At 42.3% G+C, this 20147-nt stretch overlaps 1 protein-coding gene across 1 annotated transcript in view; it reads right to left on the reverse strand.

Annotated features, from left to right (window-relative positions):
* Positions 1-900: 900 nt before the first annotated feature.
* Positions 901-20147, reverse strand: part of NOX5 (NADPH oxidase 5) — a 52093-nt gene continuing 32846 nt past the window's right edge. The window contains exons 10-17 of the mRNA XM_077123948.1: positions 19426-19568; positions 17288-17473; positions 15733-15777; positions 15033-15157; positions 14677-14761; positions 13915-14014; positions 2554-2720; positions 901-1480 (exon numbers count right to left, since the gene is read on the reverse strand). Of these exons, the coding sequence (XP_076980063.1) occupies positions 1349-1480; positions 2554-2720; positions 13915-14014; positions 14677-14761; positions 15033-15157; positions 15733-15777; positions 17288-17473; positions 19426-19568 (983 nt within the window). The 3' untranslated portion in view covers positions 901-1348. The remainder of the gene's footprint in view (positions 1481-2553; positions 2721-13914; positions 14015-14676; positions 14762-15032; positions 15158-15732; positions 15778-17287; positions 17474-19425; positions 19569-20147) is intronic.

Here is a 20147-nt window from a genome sequence, read left to right on the forward strand (position 1 = left end):
TGAGATTCCCTGAATCTGCAGCGCCCTCTTGTGAGAACCTTGGCTATGTCTAAAGAGAAAACCACTGGCGTAGGCAAACATATGGACCGTTCATGTATTTTAGTATCTTATATTCAAATTCTTCCACCTGCTCTCCCCCACGGTGAAACAGAAGTTTCTAAAGGAGCCACAGTTGATTGTTTGTACATATTAAGGGTGGGAGACTGGTGGAAATCTGTAATGAGAGGGCCAAGGATTAGGGCAGCATGGACAGAGGCTGGACAAAAATGTAAAATGATGACAATGGCGACATGTGCGCGTGTGTGACATCCTATACTAAACAGATCTGCTCTCCCAAGTCTTAAAATCATTTAGTACATCCTTTCACATATTCCAGTTGTAAGTTGGGACACCCTCTTTAGTTTACATCTATGTTTCAGATATTGGCAGGTTTTCCCCATGCCTGATGAAGAGGGAAAAACAAAGAAGGAAGTGGGTAGCAGGACTGCGTGGCTTCAGGCTAGTTACTTCACTTCTCTAAGCTGGAGTTTCTCCATGTGAGGTATGTGCCTACCCCAAGCACATCGGAAATTAAACACAAGGTCTTACTGCCTATGCCCGTGGTTTTCTCTTTAGACATATCCAAGGTTCTCACAAGAGGGCGCTGCAGATTCAGGGATTCTCAAGAGAGGTGTTTTGTTGGTTTTTTGTTTTGTTTTGTTTTGGGTTTTTTGGGTTTTTTTTTTCCTGCGAAGCACTTGCTAATGTTAAATGAGGAATCTGGGGGTAGGTAACACTGACATTGTACAATTGTTTCAACTTTCTGTATATTAAAAAAATGTCATAATAAAATGTTGAAGACAAAATAAAAATTTTAAAAAGAATTAACAATAAAAAGACAACAATTTCAGGAATTAAAAAAAATTTTTTTTTAAATGTTAAGGATAAAAGTTCCCAAATGATTGTAATGAATAGGCAGCTCTGGGCCCACAGTGGCAGGAGGCAGGCTCCCTCCAGGGGACATCAGGAGAAGCAGTTGTCTTGAGAGGCCCCTACACCCCCTTCCATCCTCCCCAACCCCCATCCTCCAGCCACCAGCCTTTAGTCTCATCAGTTACACAACCACCCGCAGCCACCTCCAAAGTCTCAGAATTGCACAGCATCACCTAGCTTTCCTTTCCCTTGGGGGCTCCAGTTCTAATGCACTGACCAGGATTAGATGTCCCTTGGTGTGTCCTGCTGGGTGGGTCTTCTGCCTGGTCTCAGGGGGCACTTTTATTGTCATGATAGGTATAGCCCATTGACAACTGCCAAGGCGCCTGAAGTTGAAGGGCAGTGTGGGTTTGGAACAGAGCTTGGAGAGGTGAGGCTAGAAGTTCTCTTGGAAGAATTTGAAGTTGAGCTGCTCACAATGGCTCTTCAGTACCTTGGCCAGAGCTGGGGAGCCACAGAAGAAGACCTGCACCTTGCCCTTCTTCTCAGTGGCCACCTTCTGGAACACCTGAGTGCATGGGATGGGGGAAGAGCAGAGAGGTTGGACTGCTGACCAGCCTAGTGACACACATAGCTGGAGTCAACCATGTAATAGGACCCACCAGGTAGGAAAGACAGCAGAGGTGACTCCCTGCATTTTATGGAGGAGGTTGAAGAACTGCAAGGCAATAGCTGGTTGGCTTTAGAGCAGAGATTCCAACATTCAGTCATTCATTTAGAAGTTACTTCATCAACCTGTAGCATGACCCAGGACCCTTCAGAGGGGGTGGGTGCCAGAGATAAGCAAGACCCAGGCTCTCCACTCAAGGAGCTGTGTCTGTGATACTAAAATGGGTGGAGAGTGAGAAATGCACAGGGTGTGCCAGGAGCTGCAGAGAGCATATTTAACCCAGACTGCTCCAACTTCCTACAAGACCTTGGGGCTGATCTCTTTCCTGAATTCAGTCTTTATGTTCCCAGTGAGGACCCCTCTCGACCTCAGATTCTGCTTAAGAATGGCCTTTTGCTCAAAGTCCTCCCTGATGTCAAGCACCATGACACCCCTTTCCTCCTTCAACTCTCACTTCCTGGGCATGGATTAGCCACAGTAGTTCCAAAAGCAGAACCTTCAGGGACATGTCATGCAAACTCTACAATATGATTGGTAGGAGCTCAGAGAAGAAAAAAATAATAAAATCAACTGAGTAATAGAGCAGACGATCTGCACTCTTCAGGGTCTCTGGGCCTCAGGTGACCCATTTGTAACAGGAGAGGATAAGACTTGACGTTTCCCCAAGACTCTGTCCACTCAGGCCTCCAGCTCTAGTTCATGGAGAGTCAGAGCTGGGAAACCTTGAAAGGCATATCAACTAACTTCATCTCTGTACAGATGAGAAACTGAGGCAAATGAACAAAGTGAGCTAGTGATGGAGCCAGACCATAGGTTCCTTGTCTCCCATTCCACCTCGAGCTCCCTGGCTGGATCAGGATGCTGGCCTCATTCTCTGCTCCTGGCTGCCAGCCTTAGTTGCCACTCCATTGCCTCAGGCTCTCAGCCCTCCCGGGTCCCTTCAGGTTGTGGGGGCTCCAGCTGGCCATTACCTTGCTCCAGTCAGGCCGCCCAGGCTGGGTCCGGGTCTGGAGTCCCGTGATGGAGTCCTTCTTCTCCTTCTTGGCCAGCAAGTCAAGGGCCATCTGCAGCCCGATGGCCTTCATGTCATTCTTGCTCAGTGCAGAGGTCATGTACAGGTGCAGCTCCAGGAAGCAGCCTGGGGTGGGAGAAGAGGGTGTCTTTGAGGGGTCAGCACCCAGAACAGGGGCAGGGCAGGATGCCAGCAATCTCTTCCGTGTGCTTTCAGGGAGACAACAAATTCTTGGAACTCACATCTTCAGACAGCTCTGGTCACCTAGGACCTGCAACATGACCAGTGCTGTGGAGACTAAAGGTAGCCCTACTTGAGCAGGGCCTACTATGCCCACATAGCATATGTGAGTTGCTTTATGTCCATGTGATTTCACAACCACTCCCGGCGTTAGACTTTCTATATATAGAAGAGGAACTGAATCCCAATCCTTGGTGCCCTTCCATTCCTTGCAGTGAGTGCCCTAAGTCTAATTGGGGACACAAGCCATGTGCCCATGAAAAGGTAACTTAGACCAAAGGGTAAAGGGATGAATGAATGAATTAGATGGGAAAGGCTACTAATTACAGGAAAGGACTGGAGTAGACAGAGCTGCTTTCTGAAGGGAATGGAAATTGGGTTATGTCTTGGAAGGAGGCAATATTCAAAGGGCAGGTGATAGAAATGCATCCTAAGAAGGGATGTTTGGAGACATGATGTGACTGCCCCACTGGAGCAGAGGACCCTTGGATGGGAGCCATAGGAGATGGGAATGAAAACACATGGAGGCCCAAAAAACCCCGCTAGTGGGTTAAATGTGTTCCTAGGGGGAAATTTAGAAGGAAAAAGGTCTTTGAGCAGCAGGATGATGTGATGAAAATAGACTGAGGTGGCAGGGGATGGGACTGGTACCACGGAGGCCCATCAGGCCAGAGCATTCACAGCACTGAGCCTTTGGCAACCGGAGCTCCCAGATGGGTACCTTGGGGTTCAGGTTGCTTCCTCCCCTTACCCAGGTGTGGCATACAACTGTTATCATTTTTATGTGTTCCATGATGGAAAAAACATTGGAGAGTGCTGTTTTAGCTGTGTGTATTGGCTCAAGCCGATACTGGAAGGATCATTCATGATGTAAGGACCACTTCATCCTTCTCCTCTCTCTTTCCCCTCCTCCCTCACTAACAAAAAGATTTATGCCATCCCAACCTGTTCTCTATTGTTTCTTATGCCACCATTGCATTTTCACTATTAAAATGCAAATGGATCCAGGAGGGATAACACATTTTATCTCACAAATCACTTACTTCTAAGTAGCTGGGTGTAGGAGAGAGGGAGGTGCACTGTCAATACCCACCTGAGAGACCTTGGCCTTTCTCATTCCTCCCTCAAAGCCCCCAGACCCCAGAGAGGGGAAGAGAAGAGAGAAGGAACCACCTGGTTGGGGAGGGGGAAAAGGAGCTCTGGAATGACAGTCACCCTGTTTCCAGGACACTATTCTAAGGAAATCATCTGAAAGAAGGGGAAAAAACCTATGCACAAATATATTAACTGTAAATTGTCTAATACTAGGAGATTGGTTACATAACTTATGGCATAATCACTAATTGTATCATTCTTCAGCCATTAAATATGACAATGAAAATGACAACAACTAGGACTACTATGAAATTTATTGAGCAGTCACTATCTTCAGGTAGTTTTCTGAGTACGCTCCAGGTCATATCTCATTTAATTCTCATAACAATCCTATGAGGTGGGTACTATTGGTATCTGTGCTGGTTTGAAGCTGCTATGTACCCCAGAGAAACCATATTCTTTAATCCTCATTCACACTGCTGGGGTGGGATCTTTTTTATCGTTTCCATGGTGATGTGACCCACCCCATTGTGGGTGGTAACTTTTGATTGTGGGTGGTTTCCATGGACATGTGTCTCCATCCATTCAAGGTTGGATTGTCTACTGGAGCCCTTTAAGAGGGAACCATTTTGGAAAAAGCAGAGTGCCAGCAGAGCCCAGACAGCCTACACAGCCAGAGATCTTTGGAGATGCAGAAGGAGAACACACCCAGGGAATCCTTATGAAATGAGAAGCCAGGAGAGAAAGCTAGCAGATGTCGCCATGTGCTTTTCCAGCTGACAGAGGTGTTCTGGACCCATTGGCCTTTCTTGAATCAAGGTATCTTGCCCTGGATGCCTTAGTTTGGACATTTTCATGGCCTCAGAATGGTAAACTTGCAACCTAATAAATTCCCCCTTTTAAAAGCTGTTCCCTTTCTGGTATATTGCATTCTGGTAGTTTATGAACTAAAACCATATCCCTATTTATCTGGTGAGGAAATTGAGGCAAAGTAGTTAAGTAACATGCCCAACAATCTGTATACTATTAGGATAAAGACTCAAATCAGCAGAGCGGTTGAAGCTCAAGTTGGAAAAATTTAAAAAATTAGAAGCCACAAATTCTTTAATTCAAATCTGATACACAGTTAAAATTGAAATCAGAGACCATGAGTTTCAGCTGCAGTTAATGAGAAACTTTGAAAGAAGCTTCTAATAAAGTTGTTGACTCAAGTGGCTTTGAGAATGTAAAGCACTGGGTTAGCTGCTACCCTTTATTTACACAGATTAGGAAGAAGCAAATAGCAAATATTTATATACGAGAAATAAGAAAATTAATATTAAATCTAAAGTTTTCCTCTGACATGTCACTATAAAACTGAGTTTCTAATTAATTAATTTGTACAAAAGCACTTAGAATGAAGTCAATGCTATGTAAATATTTGCTATAAATGTTATTTACAAGAAAGGGCAAGGAGCCTTTCTGCAATATTCTAAGGCTTAATAGTTATCTCCTAAAGACTGCTGACTTGTACTTTAGGACTCTGAATGTTTGTTTATAATAAACTACATCTGTTTGAGTGTTTATCGTAAAAAGTATTTATCATAGGAATTTGAATTTACTCATGACAACCTCCTGATATTTAAATGGCCAAGTAAGACCTCACTGATCTAGTTTCAATAAAATCAACCCATATAAAAGACTGCACTAAATCTCTTGCACTCAGAAACATGCCTAAAGATATTCCTTGTATAGATTATTTTATAAGTAAAATAAAACAAAATAAAGACTCTAACAGATTAACTTTAAAACACATTTCAAAATCTCAGTATAAACAAAAATGTTCCACAAAGACTATTGTGGAACACAGAGAAACATTCTGTCATATAATGTGTAGTAAAAAAAATATAGAAAACAACATTTGGGAGAGGTGAGGGGAAAACAGCGGGTTCTGGAGGGAGAATGTTCAAACATTCATTTTTTTTTAGGTGCATAGTCTGGGAATCGAACCCAGGTCTCCTGCATAGAAGGTGAGCATGCTACCACGGAAACACTTGTGCACCCCAAGCATTCATTTGTGATGAAAATATTAAGGCAGGGACCAAACAGGAAAAGACTTCATACACATTTAGGTGGCTAATCTTTGTCTTAGACTGGTCTCCAAAGCTTTTGATTGCCACCCCATGAGAAAAAATTTTGCGCATTCACCTCCAGTAAACACATAACGTTTATTCACATGTTCTTCCTTACCAAAACATTACATACATTTAAAATGTTGGTGTGATACGAACTAGATTTACTCTCCCACATTAAACAACTAGAAAAATGGGCAAAACATACAAAACCATGTTTTTCAGACATTGGTTGATAGGTAATACAGGGCTGCAATTGCCTAGAGAAGGGAAAGAAACAGAGCAGACTTATGTTTGCCCCAGCTTACTGCCTGGTACCAGTCTCGCCAGGTTGAAATACAGGAATTGGAGGTCAGGAGGACCAAGGTGACTAGAATTTCCAGCACAAAACTGGAAGAATGGAGCTGCAAAAAAAAAAAAAAAAAAAAAGAGAGAGAGAGAGAGAGGGAGGGAGGGAGGGAAGGAGAGAGAACAGAAGACCCAGAAATGACAGCGACAATGGACTTAGTGAGATGTTAAATAACTGTTATAAATATGATCAAGGATGGTAAAAACAAAGCAGAGCATGAGGCCGAGAAAAATGAAAGATGTAAAAGAAACCCAAATGGAACTTTTAGAGAAGAAAAATATAGTAACAGAAATGAAAAATGCATTGGATAGGATTAACAACTATTCAAAGTCTTTGATTTTCCATATAAATTTTAAAATTAGCTTGTCAGTATCTATTTTTTAAAAGCTATTTTTAAAATTTAATTTATTTTGTATTATCAAACCAAAACAACATACAAACATGAACATTCTTAACATATAAACGCTCTGTGAATGGTGTACAATCAATGGCTCACAATATAATCACATAGTAGTATATTCATCACCATGATCATTTTTTAGAACATTTGCATCACACCAGAAAAAGAAATAAAAAGAAAAAAGAAAAAATTCACACATACCGTAATATCCCTTATCCCTACTTCTCATTGACCACTAGTATTTCCATCTGTTCAATAGATTTTAACCTTTGTTCCTCCTATTTTTTTTCTATAGGCCTTCCCAGTCCCTTTCATTGTCCACTAGTATTTCAATCTATTCAATTTATTTTAACATTTGTTCCCCCATTATTTATTTATTTTTAATTCATATTTTTTTTTACTCATCTGACAATATCGCAGATAAAAGGAGCATCGGATTCCAGGTTTTCACAATCACACAGTCACTTTGTAAAATCTATATCATTTTATGTTCATCTTCAAGAAACATGGCTACTGGAACACAGCTCTACAGTTTCAGGCACTTCCCTCTAGCCTCTCTAATGAACCTTAAACTAAAAAGAGGATATCTATAAAATACGTAAGAATAACCTCCAGGATAACCTCTCGACTCTGTTTGAAATCTTTCAGCCACTGACACTTTATTTTGTCTCACTTCTCTCTTTCCCCTTTTGGTCAAGAAGTTTTTCTCAATCCCTTGACGCTGAGTTCAAGTTCATTCTAGGCTTTCTGTCCCACGCTGCCAGGGTGGTCCACATCCCTGGGAGTCATGTCCCACGTAGAGAGGGGGAGGGCAGTGAGTTTGCTTGCCATGTTGGCTGAGAGAGAGATAGGCCACATCTGAGCAAGAAAAGAGGTTCTCTGGGGGTGATTCTTAGGCCAAATTTTAAGTAGGCTTAGCCTATCCTTTGCAGGGATAAGTTTCATATGAACAAACCCTAAGGCTGAGGGCTCGGATTGATTTGGTTGCCCCACTGCTTGTGAGAATATCAAGGATTCTCCAAATGGGGAAGTTGGATTTTCTCTCTTTCTCACCATTCCCCCAAGGCGACTGTTCTGCTAGGCTTTTGATTAGGATGGGAAAAACAGCAGATAAGATACTACAGAAGAAAAGATCAGTCAACTGGAAGACAGAGCAATAGAAACTATCCAAAATAAAGCAGAGGTTGGAAAAGAATGAAAATAGCAACAACAGAGTCTCAATAACCTGTGGGATAGCATCAAACAGGCCAGTATACATGTAACTGAAGTGACAGAAAGGAAAGGGGAGGCAGAAAAAAATGTAAAGAAAGAATGACTGAAAAATTTTCAAAAGCTTAATGAACACGAAACTCAAGAAGCACACAGAAAACCACATCAAGGGACCTCACAATAAAATTACTGAAAACTCCTGATAAAGATCAAATCTTAAACGTGGTGAGAGAGGAAAAAAAATACATTATGTACAGATGAACGAAGATAATACAACAGTGCTCTGTCATAAACTATGCCAGCCAGAAGACAATGGTGAGACATCTTGAAACTACTGGAAGGAAAAAAGTCAGCTGGTGACAATATCTCTCAAAATTCAAGGTGAAATAAAGAATTTTGCATAGAAACAAAAAGTAAAGGAATTTATCACCAGCAGATCTGCACAAGAAATGATGAAGGAAGTTTTTCAAGCAGAAGGAAAATCATACCAGATTGAAATCTGGATCTACACACACACAAAATGAAGAGCACCAAAATGATAAATATGTGTTTAAATACAAAAGATGTGTTGTTCTCATTTTAAATTTCTTTTTAAAATAAGGAAAATGACTATTTAAGCAATAATAATAACAATCTATTATTGGGTTTACAATCTATATGGAAGTAAAATGTAGCAACAAAGGCACACAAAAAATTAAAAGCTTGATTCTTTGAAAAGGTCAAGCCAGACTGATCAAAAAAGAGATAAGACACAAATTATGAATATCAGGAATGAAAGAGGAGATGCCGCTATAGATTCTACAGACATTACAATGACACTATGGACAACTTTGTGCCAATAAATTTGGTAATTTAAAAGAAATGGACAGTCTTATTGAAAGATACAAATTACCAAAGCTCACTTGAGAAGGAATAGATCTACAGAATGGGAGAAAAATTTTGTAAATCATATATATCTGGCAAGAGACTTGTATCCAGAATATATGTAGAACTACTACAGCTCAATAAGAAGTTAAATAACCCAATTAAAAAATGATAAGGGGCCTGAATAGATATTTCTCCAAAGAAAACATACAAATGGCCAATAAAGACATGGAAAGATGCGCAGCATCATTAGTTATCAGAGAAATGCAAATAAAAAAATAATAAAATATTACTATAGACTAGGATAACTAGATTAAAAATAATAACAATTATTGGTGAGGATGTGGAATAATTGGAATACTTCCATATAGATTGTAAACCCAATAATAGATTGTTATTATTATTGCTTAAATAGTCATTTTCCTTATTTTAAAAAGAAATTTAAAATGAGAACAACACATCTGTCGCATTTAAACACTCACACATTGCCAGTGAGAAGGTAAAATGGTACAGCCACTTTGGAAAAACAGATTGGAAGCTCCTCAAAAGGTTAAACTTGCAGCTACCATGTAATGCAGTGATTCCACTTCTAGGAGTATGTACCCAAGAGAAATGAACAGCGACATCCACACAAATCCATGCACATGAATATTCAGAGCAGTAACGTCCACAATACCAAAAGGTGGAAACAACCCAACTACCCATCAACTAATGAATGAATAAATAAATTGACATATATCCATACAACAGCATATTATTTCACCATAAAAGGAATGAAATTCTGAAACATGCTGCAACATGGATGAGCCTTAAAAACATGCTAAGGGAAGGAATTCAGTCACAAAGGACCACATATTGTATGCCTCCATTTATAAGAAATATCCAGAAAAGACAACTCTATAAAGATAAAAAGTAGATGACTGGCTGCCTAGGGCTGGAGAGATCTGGGGGGACTGGGGCGGGGTGGGAATGACAGCTGAGGAGTGGGGGTTTCTTTTTTGGAGTACTGATGATGCTTTAAAATTATGGTTATGGAGGCACAAACTCTGGAATATATTAATGTCAACAATTCGTATAGTTTAAAATGGATGAATCACATGATATATGAATTAGATCTCCAAAAACTTGTTAATAAACAAAAGAAATTGATAACTTAAATAGTCCTATATCTATTAAAGGAATTGAGTCATAGTTAAAAACTTTCCTAGCAAGAAAACTCCAGGCCCAGATAGCCTCACTTGTGAATTCTCCAAGCATTTAAGGGACAAAAATAGCGATTTTACATAAGCTCTTCTAGAAAATTGAAGGAAAGGGAATACTTCCAAACTGATTCTCTAAGGCCAGCATTACCATGGTACCAAAACCAGTATAGGCTCTAAGAGAAAACTATAAACAAATATCCCCTCATGAAAACAGATGAAAAATATTCTTCCAAAATTTTAGCAACTGAATTCAACAATATATTAAAAGAATAGCACATGACTAAGTGAGCTTTATGCCAGGAATGCAAGATTGACTTAACATTTGATAATCAATGACAATATTAACAGAAGAGAGAAAAAACACAAAACACAAAAGTCAACATGCATTCAGTATAAAAATTTTCAGAAAACTTTATTCTCGACCTTATAAAGGACATCAGTGAAAACCTACAGCTAAAACATACTCAATGGTGGAAGACTGAATGCTTTCTCCCTAAATCAGGAAATAAAGCAAAACAGTCCATTGTCACAATTTCTATTTAACATTGTACTGGAAGAATCTGTCCAGTTCAGTGAGGCAATAATAAGAAATAGAAGGCACAAAGATTGGAAAGGAAGAAGCAAACCTCTCTTTATTAGTTGATAACATGACTGTGTGTCTAGAAAACTCTAAGGAATCTATGAAAAAGCTCTAGAGCTAATAAGAGAGTTTAACAAGTTTGCAAGATACAAACTCAATATGCAAATGTCAATTTTATTTCTATATACTAGCAACATGCAATTAGTAATTAAAAATACCACTAAAGCATGAAATATTTAAGGATAAATTTAGCAAAATACAGGCAGGACCTGCACTCTGAAAACTACAAAACATTTCTGAGAAAAATTAAAGATACCTTAAATAAACAGATTTAGCAGTTATTAACATATTGCCTCTCAGCTCCAAATCCACCTTTCATTTCCTGCTCTGAGATCAGGAAGATGGATTTTTTAAGTGTTTTTCCTTTGCAGTGAATATGATGTTAAGCTTTGTCAGCAGAGGGCAGTGGAAGGACACTGCGGAGGAAGGCGCTTCTTTTCCTGGATCCCCTGTACTCTCATTTTGTTTCCACTTGCTCCTGTTGCATAGCAACCAGTGTGCATACATGTGGGGAGAGCTAGAGGCACTCTGCCCAGCTGTGCACCCACAGTGTGCAGTCCTTTGCTGAGCTCGTGGCCCTGACCGTAGCCTAATGGTCACCATGCCATGACCACCCAAGGCAGACTCCAGGTGCCCCTGGCCTCACGCTGTCTTCCTGCTGAGGAGGATCCTGATTCCCCAGCTTTTTCTGTACACCTGCCTGCACACCTTGGTTCACCTGACTCTGGAGGAGTTTTCTGCTTGCCCAGCAACTCTGGACCAGATATGGTCTGAGCAACCCAGAAAATTTCTCTGCTGTCTAGTGGGCTGCAAGCACTGATTCTCCAAAGACTGAATCCCAGCTTGGGGAGTAGGCCCCCTCCCAAGTTTGTTTTCTTGGGTACGCTCCCTCAGCCCTAAGGTATGCTTTAGACATCTCTTTATACCTATATAGTTACTCTCCTGTTATAATTAGTATTTTTAAAAGTTAAACTTTCTTTGTTCAAATTACTGAGTGGCATCTGTTTCTTGATTAGACACTGACTGGATACAGAGATATATCATACTTATGGACTGGAAGACTCAACATTAAGATGACAATTTTCCCTGAATTGACCTATAGATTAGTGCGATTCCAATAAGAATCCAAAATGTTTGTAAATCGACAAGCTAATTCCAAAATTTATGTGGAAAATAAAAAGAACAAAGAGGGTTTTCAAGACATACTAATAAAGCTGTAGTAATCAAGACTGAGTGGTTCTGGCATAAGGATAGATCAGTGGAACAGAATAGTCTAGAAGTAGACCTATGCATACATGGTGATTTGATTTTGACAAAGGTTCCAAAGTTATTCAATAGGAAAAGTATAGTCTTTTCCACAAATGGTGCTGGAACAAATGGGTATCCATATGCAACCATGAAGTTCTACCCTCGCTTCTCACCACATACAACATTTATCTCGAAATGGATCATCAATCTACATCAGTGGTTCTTGAAAGGAGGTGATTTTGCCCCCTAGGGGCCACTTGCCAATATTTGGAAACATTTTTACTGCCATGACCAGAGATGGGTAGTTACCAGCATCTACTGACTGAGTGCAGATCAGGAAGCTGCTAACATGCTGGGATGCCTAGGACAGCCCCAGAACAAAGTAGTATCAGGTCCAAAACGTCAACCGAGTCCAGGTGGAGAAATCCTGATCTAAATGAAGAGCTAAAGCCTTATAGAAGAAGACCTAGGAGAAAATACTCATGAGTTTGGTAAGGCAAACATTTAGATAGGACACAAACACTACAGAGAATAAGAGAAAAAAATAGGTAAGTTGGATATCATCAAAATTTAATGCTTTCATTCTTCAAAGGACAGTTGAAGAAAATGAAAAGACCAACTACAGACTGGGAGAAGGCATTTGAAAAACATATACCTGGTAATAGACCTGTTTTTGTAAAGAGCTTTTACAGCTTAATAAAAAGAAGACAAACATCCTGATTTGAACAGTGAGCAAAATATTTGAACAGACACTTCACAAAGAAGATGTAAAAACATCAAGTGAGCACATGAAAAGATGCTCAATACCATTAGTGATTAGGGAAATGCAAGTTAGGAGCACATTAAGATACCACTACATACCCATTAGCATCGCTAAAATAAAAAAAGATTGCCAATTTCAAAGTTTTACGAGGATCTACATCACTGATGGGGAAGCAAAATAATACGGTCACTTTGGAAAAACAGTTTGGCTGTTTCTTATAAAGTACACTTACCGTACCACCTAGCAATCCAACTCCTAAGTATTTACCAGAGAAATGGAAAGACTTTTATGCAAATATTCACAGCAGCTTTATTCAAAATAACTGAAAAGTGGAAATAGCTCAAATATCCAACAATAACTGAATAGGAAAACAATCTTTGGTATATCATATACTACAATGCTACTCAGCAATAAAAAAGGAATTACCTACTTACTGATAGATGCAACAATATGAATAAATCTCTCAGGTCTTATGCAAAGTGAAACAAATAAGACAGAAAGGACCACATACTATATGATTTCATTTATATGAAATTCTAGAAATGGCAAATCTATAGTGATAGAAAGCAGATCAGTTTCCGCCAGGGGCTACAAGTTGGGGGAGGAGCTGACTGACTGCAAAGTGTGTTGAAGGAACTTTCTGGTATAATGGACGGGGTCTATACTTTTATTGTGGTAGTGGTTACACAACTATACACATTTTTGAAAATGTCATTGTATTGGTTGCACATTTAAAATATGTGGATTTTATTATATGTAAATTATACGACCATAAAACAACAAAAAACAGTGTGAAGAAACATCATCATCTGAGACGATTCTCCTAGAGAATCTGATCTGGAGGGTATGGGGGTGAGACCTGGGAATCTAATTTTAAGCAGCTGTCCCATCCTGAATTAAAATAAAGGTCACAGAAAACAGAAATTAGAAAAATAAAAATAAAGGATAGATATTTTTATGGTAAAGTGTGAATAAGAAAGTAGTTTTGGAAGGAATTTTTCTTTTTAAATGCCCAGAGTAGTCTGGATAGTAGATGAGATTATCAATGATTTTTAAAACTTTACAAAACGTTACATTTTAGTGGAGACAGCTCCTCCCCCACCCTTAATGAAAACTGAATAACCTAAATGCCTTCTTAGGAAGAACCTGAATTCCACCTGATCCGCTCCTGTGCTCCTCAGAACCTGGCCCACTCCTACCATCTTTATTCTCCTCAGCTTGGTCCATCTCCAGTTTGGTCAGCAGGCTCACGAACCACTCGAAAGACTGCTGGTCTCGGTTGATCCAGATGAAGTCCACCTAGGCAGAGGGCATGTCTGTTCAGAGGTAGGGGCTAGCCTGTTCCCAGCATGCTCACATCTCACCACAGGACCCTCGCATGCCCACCCTGGTGTCAGCAGGGCACACACTATCGCACCCATTTAATGGAGTAGAAAACTGAGGCTCATGGAGGTGAGGAGTTGTGCCCAGAGCAGCATGGGACCAGAGCCCATGTTCCCAGCTCACAGGTCAGGACTTTCTCTAACAATCTATTGTTCACAACAAGCCGGGTAGCCAGAAAGACATTTTTAAATGTTAACTCTTTTAAGTGCCTTTACAGAATAATAAGATTCAAATGGCAAACATGTTTTCATTTTTAAAACAAAGATGAGGCCACGTAGTAAGCATCATCATAGCTATGAATGAATCCAGGCTGCCTGACTTTCAAGCTACCCAGCTTTTAATGCTTGTCTTGAGAGAGAAAAGGTGATGGGAGCATTGATAGGGAGGCTTGGGCATTTAGGAGATTTCAGGGGTACACCAGGCATTGGGGGAAGGAGTGACGGTGGAGTGGAGAGAGAAAGAGAATCCCAGCAGGTCATGTCATTCCTCCCCTGCCTCCACAGAGATGGGCCTGGCTCTTCTTCTCGGGGCTGCTCCAGGAAAGGTCTGGAGGCCTGCCTGCAGGAGGCAGCGCTCACCTTGTGCAGTTTCATCTCATCGTCCTGGACGCCCTCTGTCCAGGAGTGCTGGCAGTTGGGGCAAAGGCGCTTTCTTTTTTGGTGCCTGAGAGGAGGCAAGACAAGGGGGTTTCGAATTTAGAACAAACTTTTCAGAACCCCAGGGGACGAGGGAGAATGGAGTGGCAAAGCCCATCCAATGAGGGAGGAGGGATAGGAATGAAAAAGAGAGGTAGAAGAGAGGACAGGGAAGAAAGGGAGAAGGAAGGAGGGGAAAAAGACAGGAGGCGAGGAGGGGAAATAAGAGGAAGTGAAGGCATCTTTTAGGATACTGACCCAGGAGGGCAAGCAGGGGTCTCACTCTCTCCACCACCTACCTGTACATGATACTCTGCAGGATGGAAGCAAAAGGGGTGATGCCGATGCCAGCCCCGATGAGAACGGCGTGCTCAGAGGCGAAGATCCTGCGAGTGGCGCTTCCGTAAGGCCCGTCTATGTAGCACTGTGCGTGGCAGGAGGTGAGAGGAAAGGGGGTGGGGGTGGGGTGGTAGCTGGACCTCCTCTTATTGAGGAAAGTCCCCCAGCCTTTGGGATCCACCTTTATAGGTAGGCAGTCATCTCCTGGGCTAGGATCCAGGCTTTAAGGGACTTGTAGTCCAGTGCTCTTTCCAGATGAGGGCTCTCAGCACAAATTGGGCTTGCACTAGAATAGAATGTTAGGGGAGGGCTTAGAGTGCAAGCTGGTGAGAGAGACCCAGATGGCATCCCTGGGTCTGGGTGTGCCTGTTACTCTCAGGTATTGGCCCTGGGTGCCAGGGAGATAAAGAAGAGAGCATATGGCCCTGAATGCCCCATCCCTGCTCCTGGAAAGACAGAGGCAATGGACAAGGCCGGGCATCTGCCGATGTAAACAGCAGGAGTCAGGATTCGGTTAACTTATTTGGAAACTTGGACGTCAGACCACGGGGATTTGAGGACCTTGGGGACACCCTCCCTGCAGGCAGAGGCTTCCTTTCCTCTGGTTGTGGCGGGGGGGGGGGGGGTGCTTGGGCATGTCCCCTCCCCAGAGCCTCTTACCTTGATGTTACAGAATTGGTGGTTCTCAGATAGCACCTCAGGGGCCTGCAGGAGTAGAGGAAAGAGTTATGGGTCTCAGGGAATGGGTGACGTTAGGTGTTTCTCAGAAGCCCCCTAGCCCTTGCCAGTCTGAACATCTTGATAAAAAGGGGGTTGCTTTTTCTGCTCAAACCATTTCAGGGAACATGGGGCCCTCTTGAGGAAGAGCACGAGTGGTGTGCTGATAAACTGATGCTCCAAAAGAAAACAAAAAAAAATGCACAAACTCCAAAGTCCTGATTGCAGCATCTGCGGATTTCTATGCTGTAAAGGCTGCCATCACAGCTTACGTCATAACGACTGGTTTAATAATCAGTTGAAAAATCCCTGACAATTTAACATTGGCTCTCGTGGCACCGGTCAGCTCCAGAACCCAGCTGGAGAAACTCACCCCTACTCACATCTTCAACTCCATCTTCAGCCCATCCTCAAAGAAATTCCACCTCTCCAGACCTACTTTCTGGCCTTGAACATTCTTTCCCCTCCGCCCAAACCCCCCTTAGCTTTTCCCCAATTGGCAAATTCCTGTTTATCCTTCAGTGTCCAGCTCCCTTGAAGCCAGCTGTCCTCCCTGGAGCCTTGCCCAGCTGAGTGGGCAGTGGAGTCCTCACTCGCCCTGGGGACTCTGCTCCGGAGCTACAACCTGTGCTCCCTGAGGCCGGGCATGCCTCCTCTGCAAGAATTGAGCTCTCCAGCTCCAGTGCCTCCAGTTAGGGAGTGACCCCCAGAATAGGTGGGGCCAGTGGGCAGAGCAGGGAGCCACCTTCAGTCAACCAGCCAATCCCTCCTTTCACAGGAGAGGAGCTGAGGCTGACAGAGTGGGGCCGATTTGTCCTCAGCTCCCCGGAACCTGGTTAGGTCCTGCCTGCACCGCACACCGCGTGCTCCTCTGTCTGGGGTGCTGATTGCTGTTTCCTATGTGGACAAGAACTAGTGCCGGTGAAGGACGCTGTGGGGGACTACTGCCCCTTCAATGTTCTTTAATCTTTCCCAAGCAGAAAGCCTTAGCTTATAGTTACTATATCTTTACTACATCTTACCACTTGCTAATCTCATCTCTTCCCGTTTTCTTTTTTTTTTTTTTTTTCATTTTAACAAAGAGAGACAGAGAGAGAGAATGAGCAGTGGAGTGCAGTCTCAAGCTCAGAGCCTTTGCAGGCAGAAACATCTAGGAAGAATTTAATAACCTTGGTTTTCAATGTTTTTACTTCTAGAGTTATCTTCTGTTTATGGCATATGATGCTGTTTTTCCATTAAAGATAACAATATAAAGAGTCCTTTTGTAGTACAATTAAGTTTAAAGAAATGTTGGAATATAAAGAGAAAGACGAAGTCTTTAGAATACAGCACCAGTGGAGAGCAAGTACAACAAAAAGTTATGAAGCTGGTATGTAAATGATCAGCTGCAGAAACGCCCATGCAATCTGGGGTCCGGTTCTCTCTTCCATGTTCCAAGGACCCATCATCCCTGGAGAGACAAACCAGCCGACTGTCCCACCACCGGCCCCAGCCTTACCGGGTCATGGGCCTTGGAAGCGGCTCTCCACTGTGCCTGCATTCCTTTCTTTGTCCCCAAGTAAACGAGCCCTTCGCCTCCCTGCCACGGGGTCCCCTCAGGCCTGTAGGACGTCAGGTCCACAGAGAAGTCCTCGTTGGAGGCCACAACTCCCTGAGCCGAGGTGCAGGAGTGGATGGGCTGGGGCTGAAAACACCATTTTATTTCAAAATAGAAATTACTATTTAAATCATAAAGTCAATACACGTTAGTTTTTTAAAATTCAGACATGATAGAAATGTTTGAAGAACATAGTGAAAAAGCACCCTGAATCAGACATAACTATTCTTACCATTTTCTCTGCGCTGTTCCAGACTTTTTTCTGACACATACACATTTCTTTTACATAAATGGAGCATAGTGATATTGTAATCTGCCTTTTCCACTCAATATATATCTTGAATAGCTCTCCATGCTCACACATATAAATGTATATAATGTTTTCAGGTGACTTACTTACTTTTCCATTGTAAGGATGATCCCTATTTTATTTGGCTATTCCACTATTGTTGGGCATTTTGATAATTTTAATTTTATCATCAGTATGAACAACTACCCTAAATGAAATTACTCTTATCCTATCTCTATCCCTTTACCCTGTATTATTTTTCTTCATAGCCTTTATTATCACCTGATGTATTATATATGTATTTTTTGTTTGTTTGTTTGTTTGTTTATCGTTTTCCTCTCCTACCAGAACATAAGCAGGGATTGTGCCTGCTTTGCTTATCTCTGTGTCTCCAGCACCAAAACAGTCCCTGGTAAACAGCAAGTGCTGTGCTCATTAAATAGTTACTAAATGAATGAATGAGCAAAGTAACATACTTCTTATACACAATTAGCTTTTAAGGATAAATCCCTAGAAATGGAATTGCTCCACCGTGGGTGTACATATTTAAAATGTTGACACATATGGCCAGACTGCCCTCCAGATAGAGTGTGCCAATTTATTCTCCCGAGTGGTGCTCAAGCTCCCAAGGAAACACAGCTTTTAATGAATCTATCCACTGATGCTCCAGCATGGTATAACTCATGGGTTTTCAAAGTCAGCTTCCTCCATCAGGAAGTTTTCCCTGATTAACAACAGAGAACAAGAGAACACTCTGCTTGTTTCAACATATCCACTCCATATCCCAAAGTTTTGCTTTTGGCCTGGTTCTGGAAGGGTCCTCTGGTCTGGCCAGGCAAACTTCCACCCTGCTTTCTCTCTTGGACTTCAAAAGGCAGGGCTGAGCCAGGCTGGGGCATCTCTTTTAATAGTCATCAGGGTTTTCCTATATTAACCCGTCTCCCAGCCAAGAGATATAACCTGCTAAGTTTGTATTTAGCCATCCTCAACCTCCCTATCTATTCTCTTCTACAACAGCCCCTCTTATGTCTTTTCTCCATCAAAACCTCTCATAGCCTGTATTCACTTCATGGAACCAGTGACTGCTCAGCTTTGTGGGTTTCATCTGGGCTCAAAAGAAAACACTGAGGAAGATGATGATGATAATGTTGATGATGATGATGAAGGTGGTCCATGAGGACCATACTGCCTAGTCCACTCGGTACTTTACATAAATTCATTCAATGTATTCTTAGAAGAACCAGGTGACAAAGAGAAGTCAAGGATGGGCACACCTCCACTTATAGAAGAAGATACTGAGGCTCAGCAAGGCTAATCATGTGCCCAAAGCCATACAACCAGAAAGGGTTGGACCAGAGACCAATGACTGATGTCCTTAGAAGAGAAAAGAGAAGAAGATATGAGACACAAAGGGAAGAAGGCCATGTGAACATGGAGGCAGAGAATGGAGTTAAGTCTAGAACACCAAGACTTAGAACACCAAGACTTCTTCAGAAGTTAGAAAGAAGCATGGAACAAGTTCCCCCTCAGAGCCCCCAGAAGGAACCCACCCCACTGACACTGTGATTCCAGACTTTCAGCCTCCAGAACTATAAAGGAGGCTGGAATTCCTATTGTTTAAGCCACCATGTTTGTGGTATTTGTGATGACAGCTCTAGGAAATGAATACAGCCACTGACCAAGAAGAAGCTGACTTGGTCCCGATGGGTTGTCGTGATGGTGGGCCCCTTCCTCCCCTGTAGCCACTCACCTGGGGTCTGCTCTGACTCCTCCTCATCTTCAAACTCCTTGATAGCCTCTTGGAGCCCTGATCCACTGGGTCTGATGCCCTGAAGGACTCATACAGCCTGTTTGTCCACTGTCCTTGGGACCGGATGTGTAGCCAGATGGTATCTGAGCAAGACACAGGGACAAAAAGGGCAAGAGGATCAGTGCTGGCCTCCAGCAGGGAGCCAGCCTTGTCTCACTGGAAGAATTGATCCTGGAGCATCAGCTGCTAAAGTCCTAGTTTGAGTCCTAACTGGCAGCCACAGCTGTGGGACTCAGAGATCTGATCTCTCTGGTGCAGACCTCCTAGTCTTTCTTGACGAAGTCAACCCAAGCTTACATGAAAAGACTCGGCCTCCTCTCCCAAGAGGGTGGGCAGAACTCCATAAAGGTAGAGATTCTACCTCTTCCCTCTAGCCAGATCATTTCCCTTCTACCATTCAGTGGCTGCCAGCCAGGTACCTGGAATGGCTCTGCACACACAGGTGGGGCCACCTGCTCTCCTTGAACCCAGTGCCTGGAAGGCAGCAGGTGATTACTAAGGTTCTCTGTTGAATGACTGGTGGGACGGTGGGATGGGGTGATGCTGCCCCTCTGCTGGGGGATACTAAAAATAACTACAAAGATACCAAAGAGACTCCATGATGAGTCTACCCACTGATGCCTGGTGTGCTGTGATTGACGTGTTTTGAAAAGTCTGCTCCC

Source organism: Tamandua tetradactyla, chromosome 12, assembly GCF_023851605.1.
Source record: "Tamandua tetradactyla isolate mTamTet1 chromosome 12, mTamTet1.pri, whole genome shotgun sequence".
NCBI classification, from domain to species: Eukaryota; Metazoa; Chordata; class Mammalia; order Pilosa; family Myrmecophagidae; genus Tamandua; species Tamandua tetradactyla.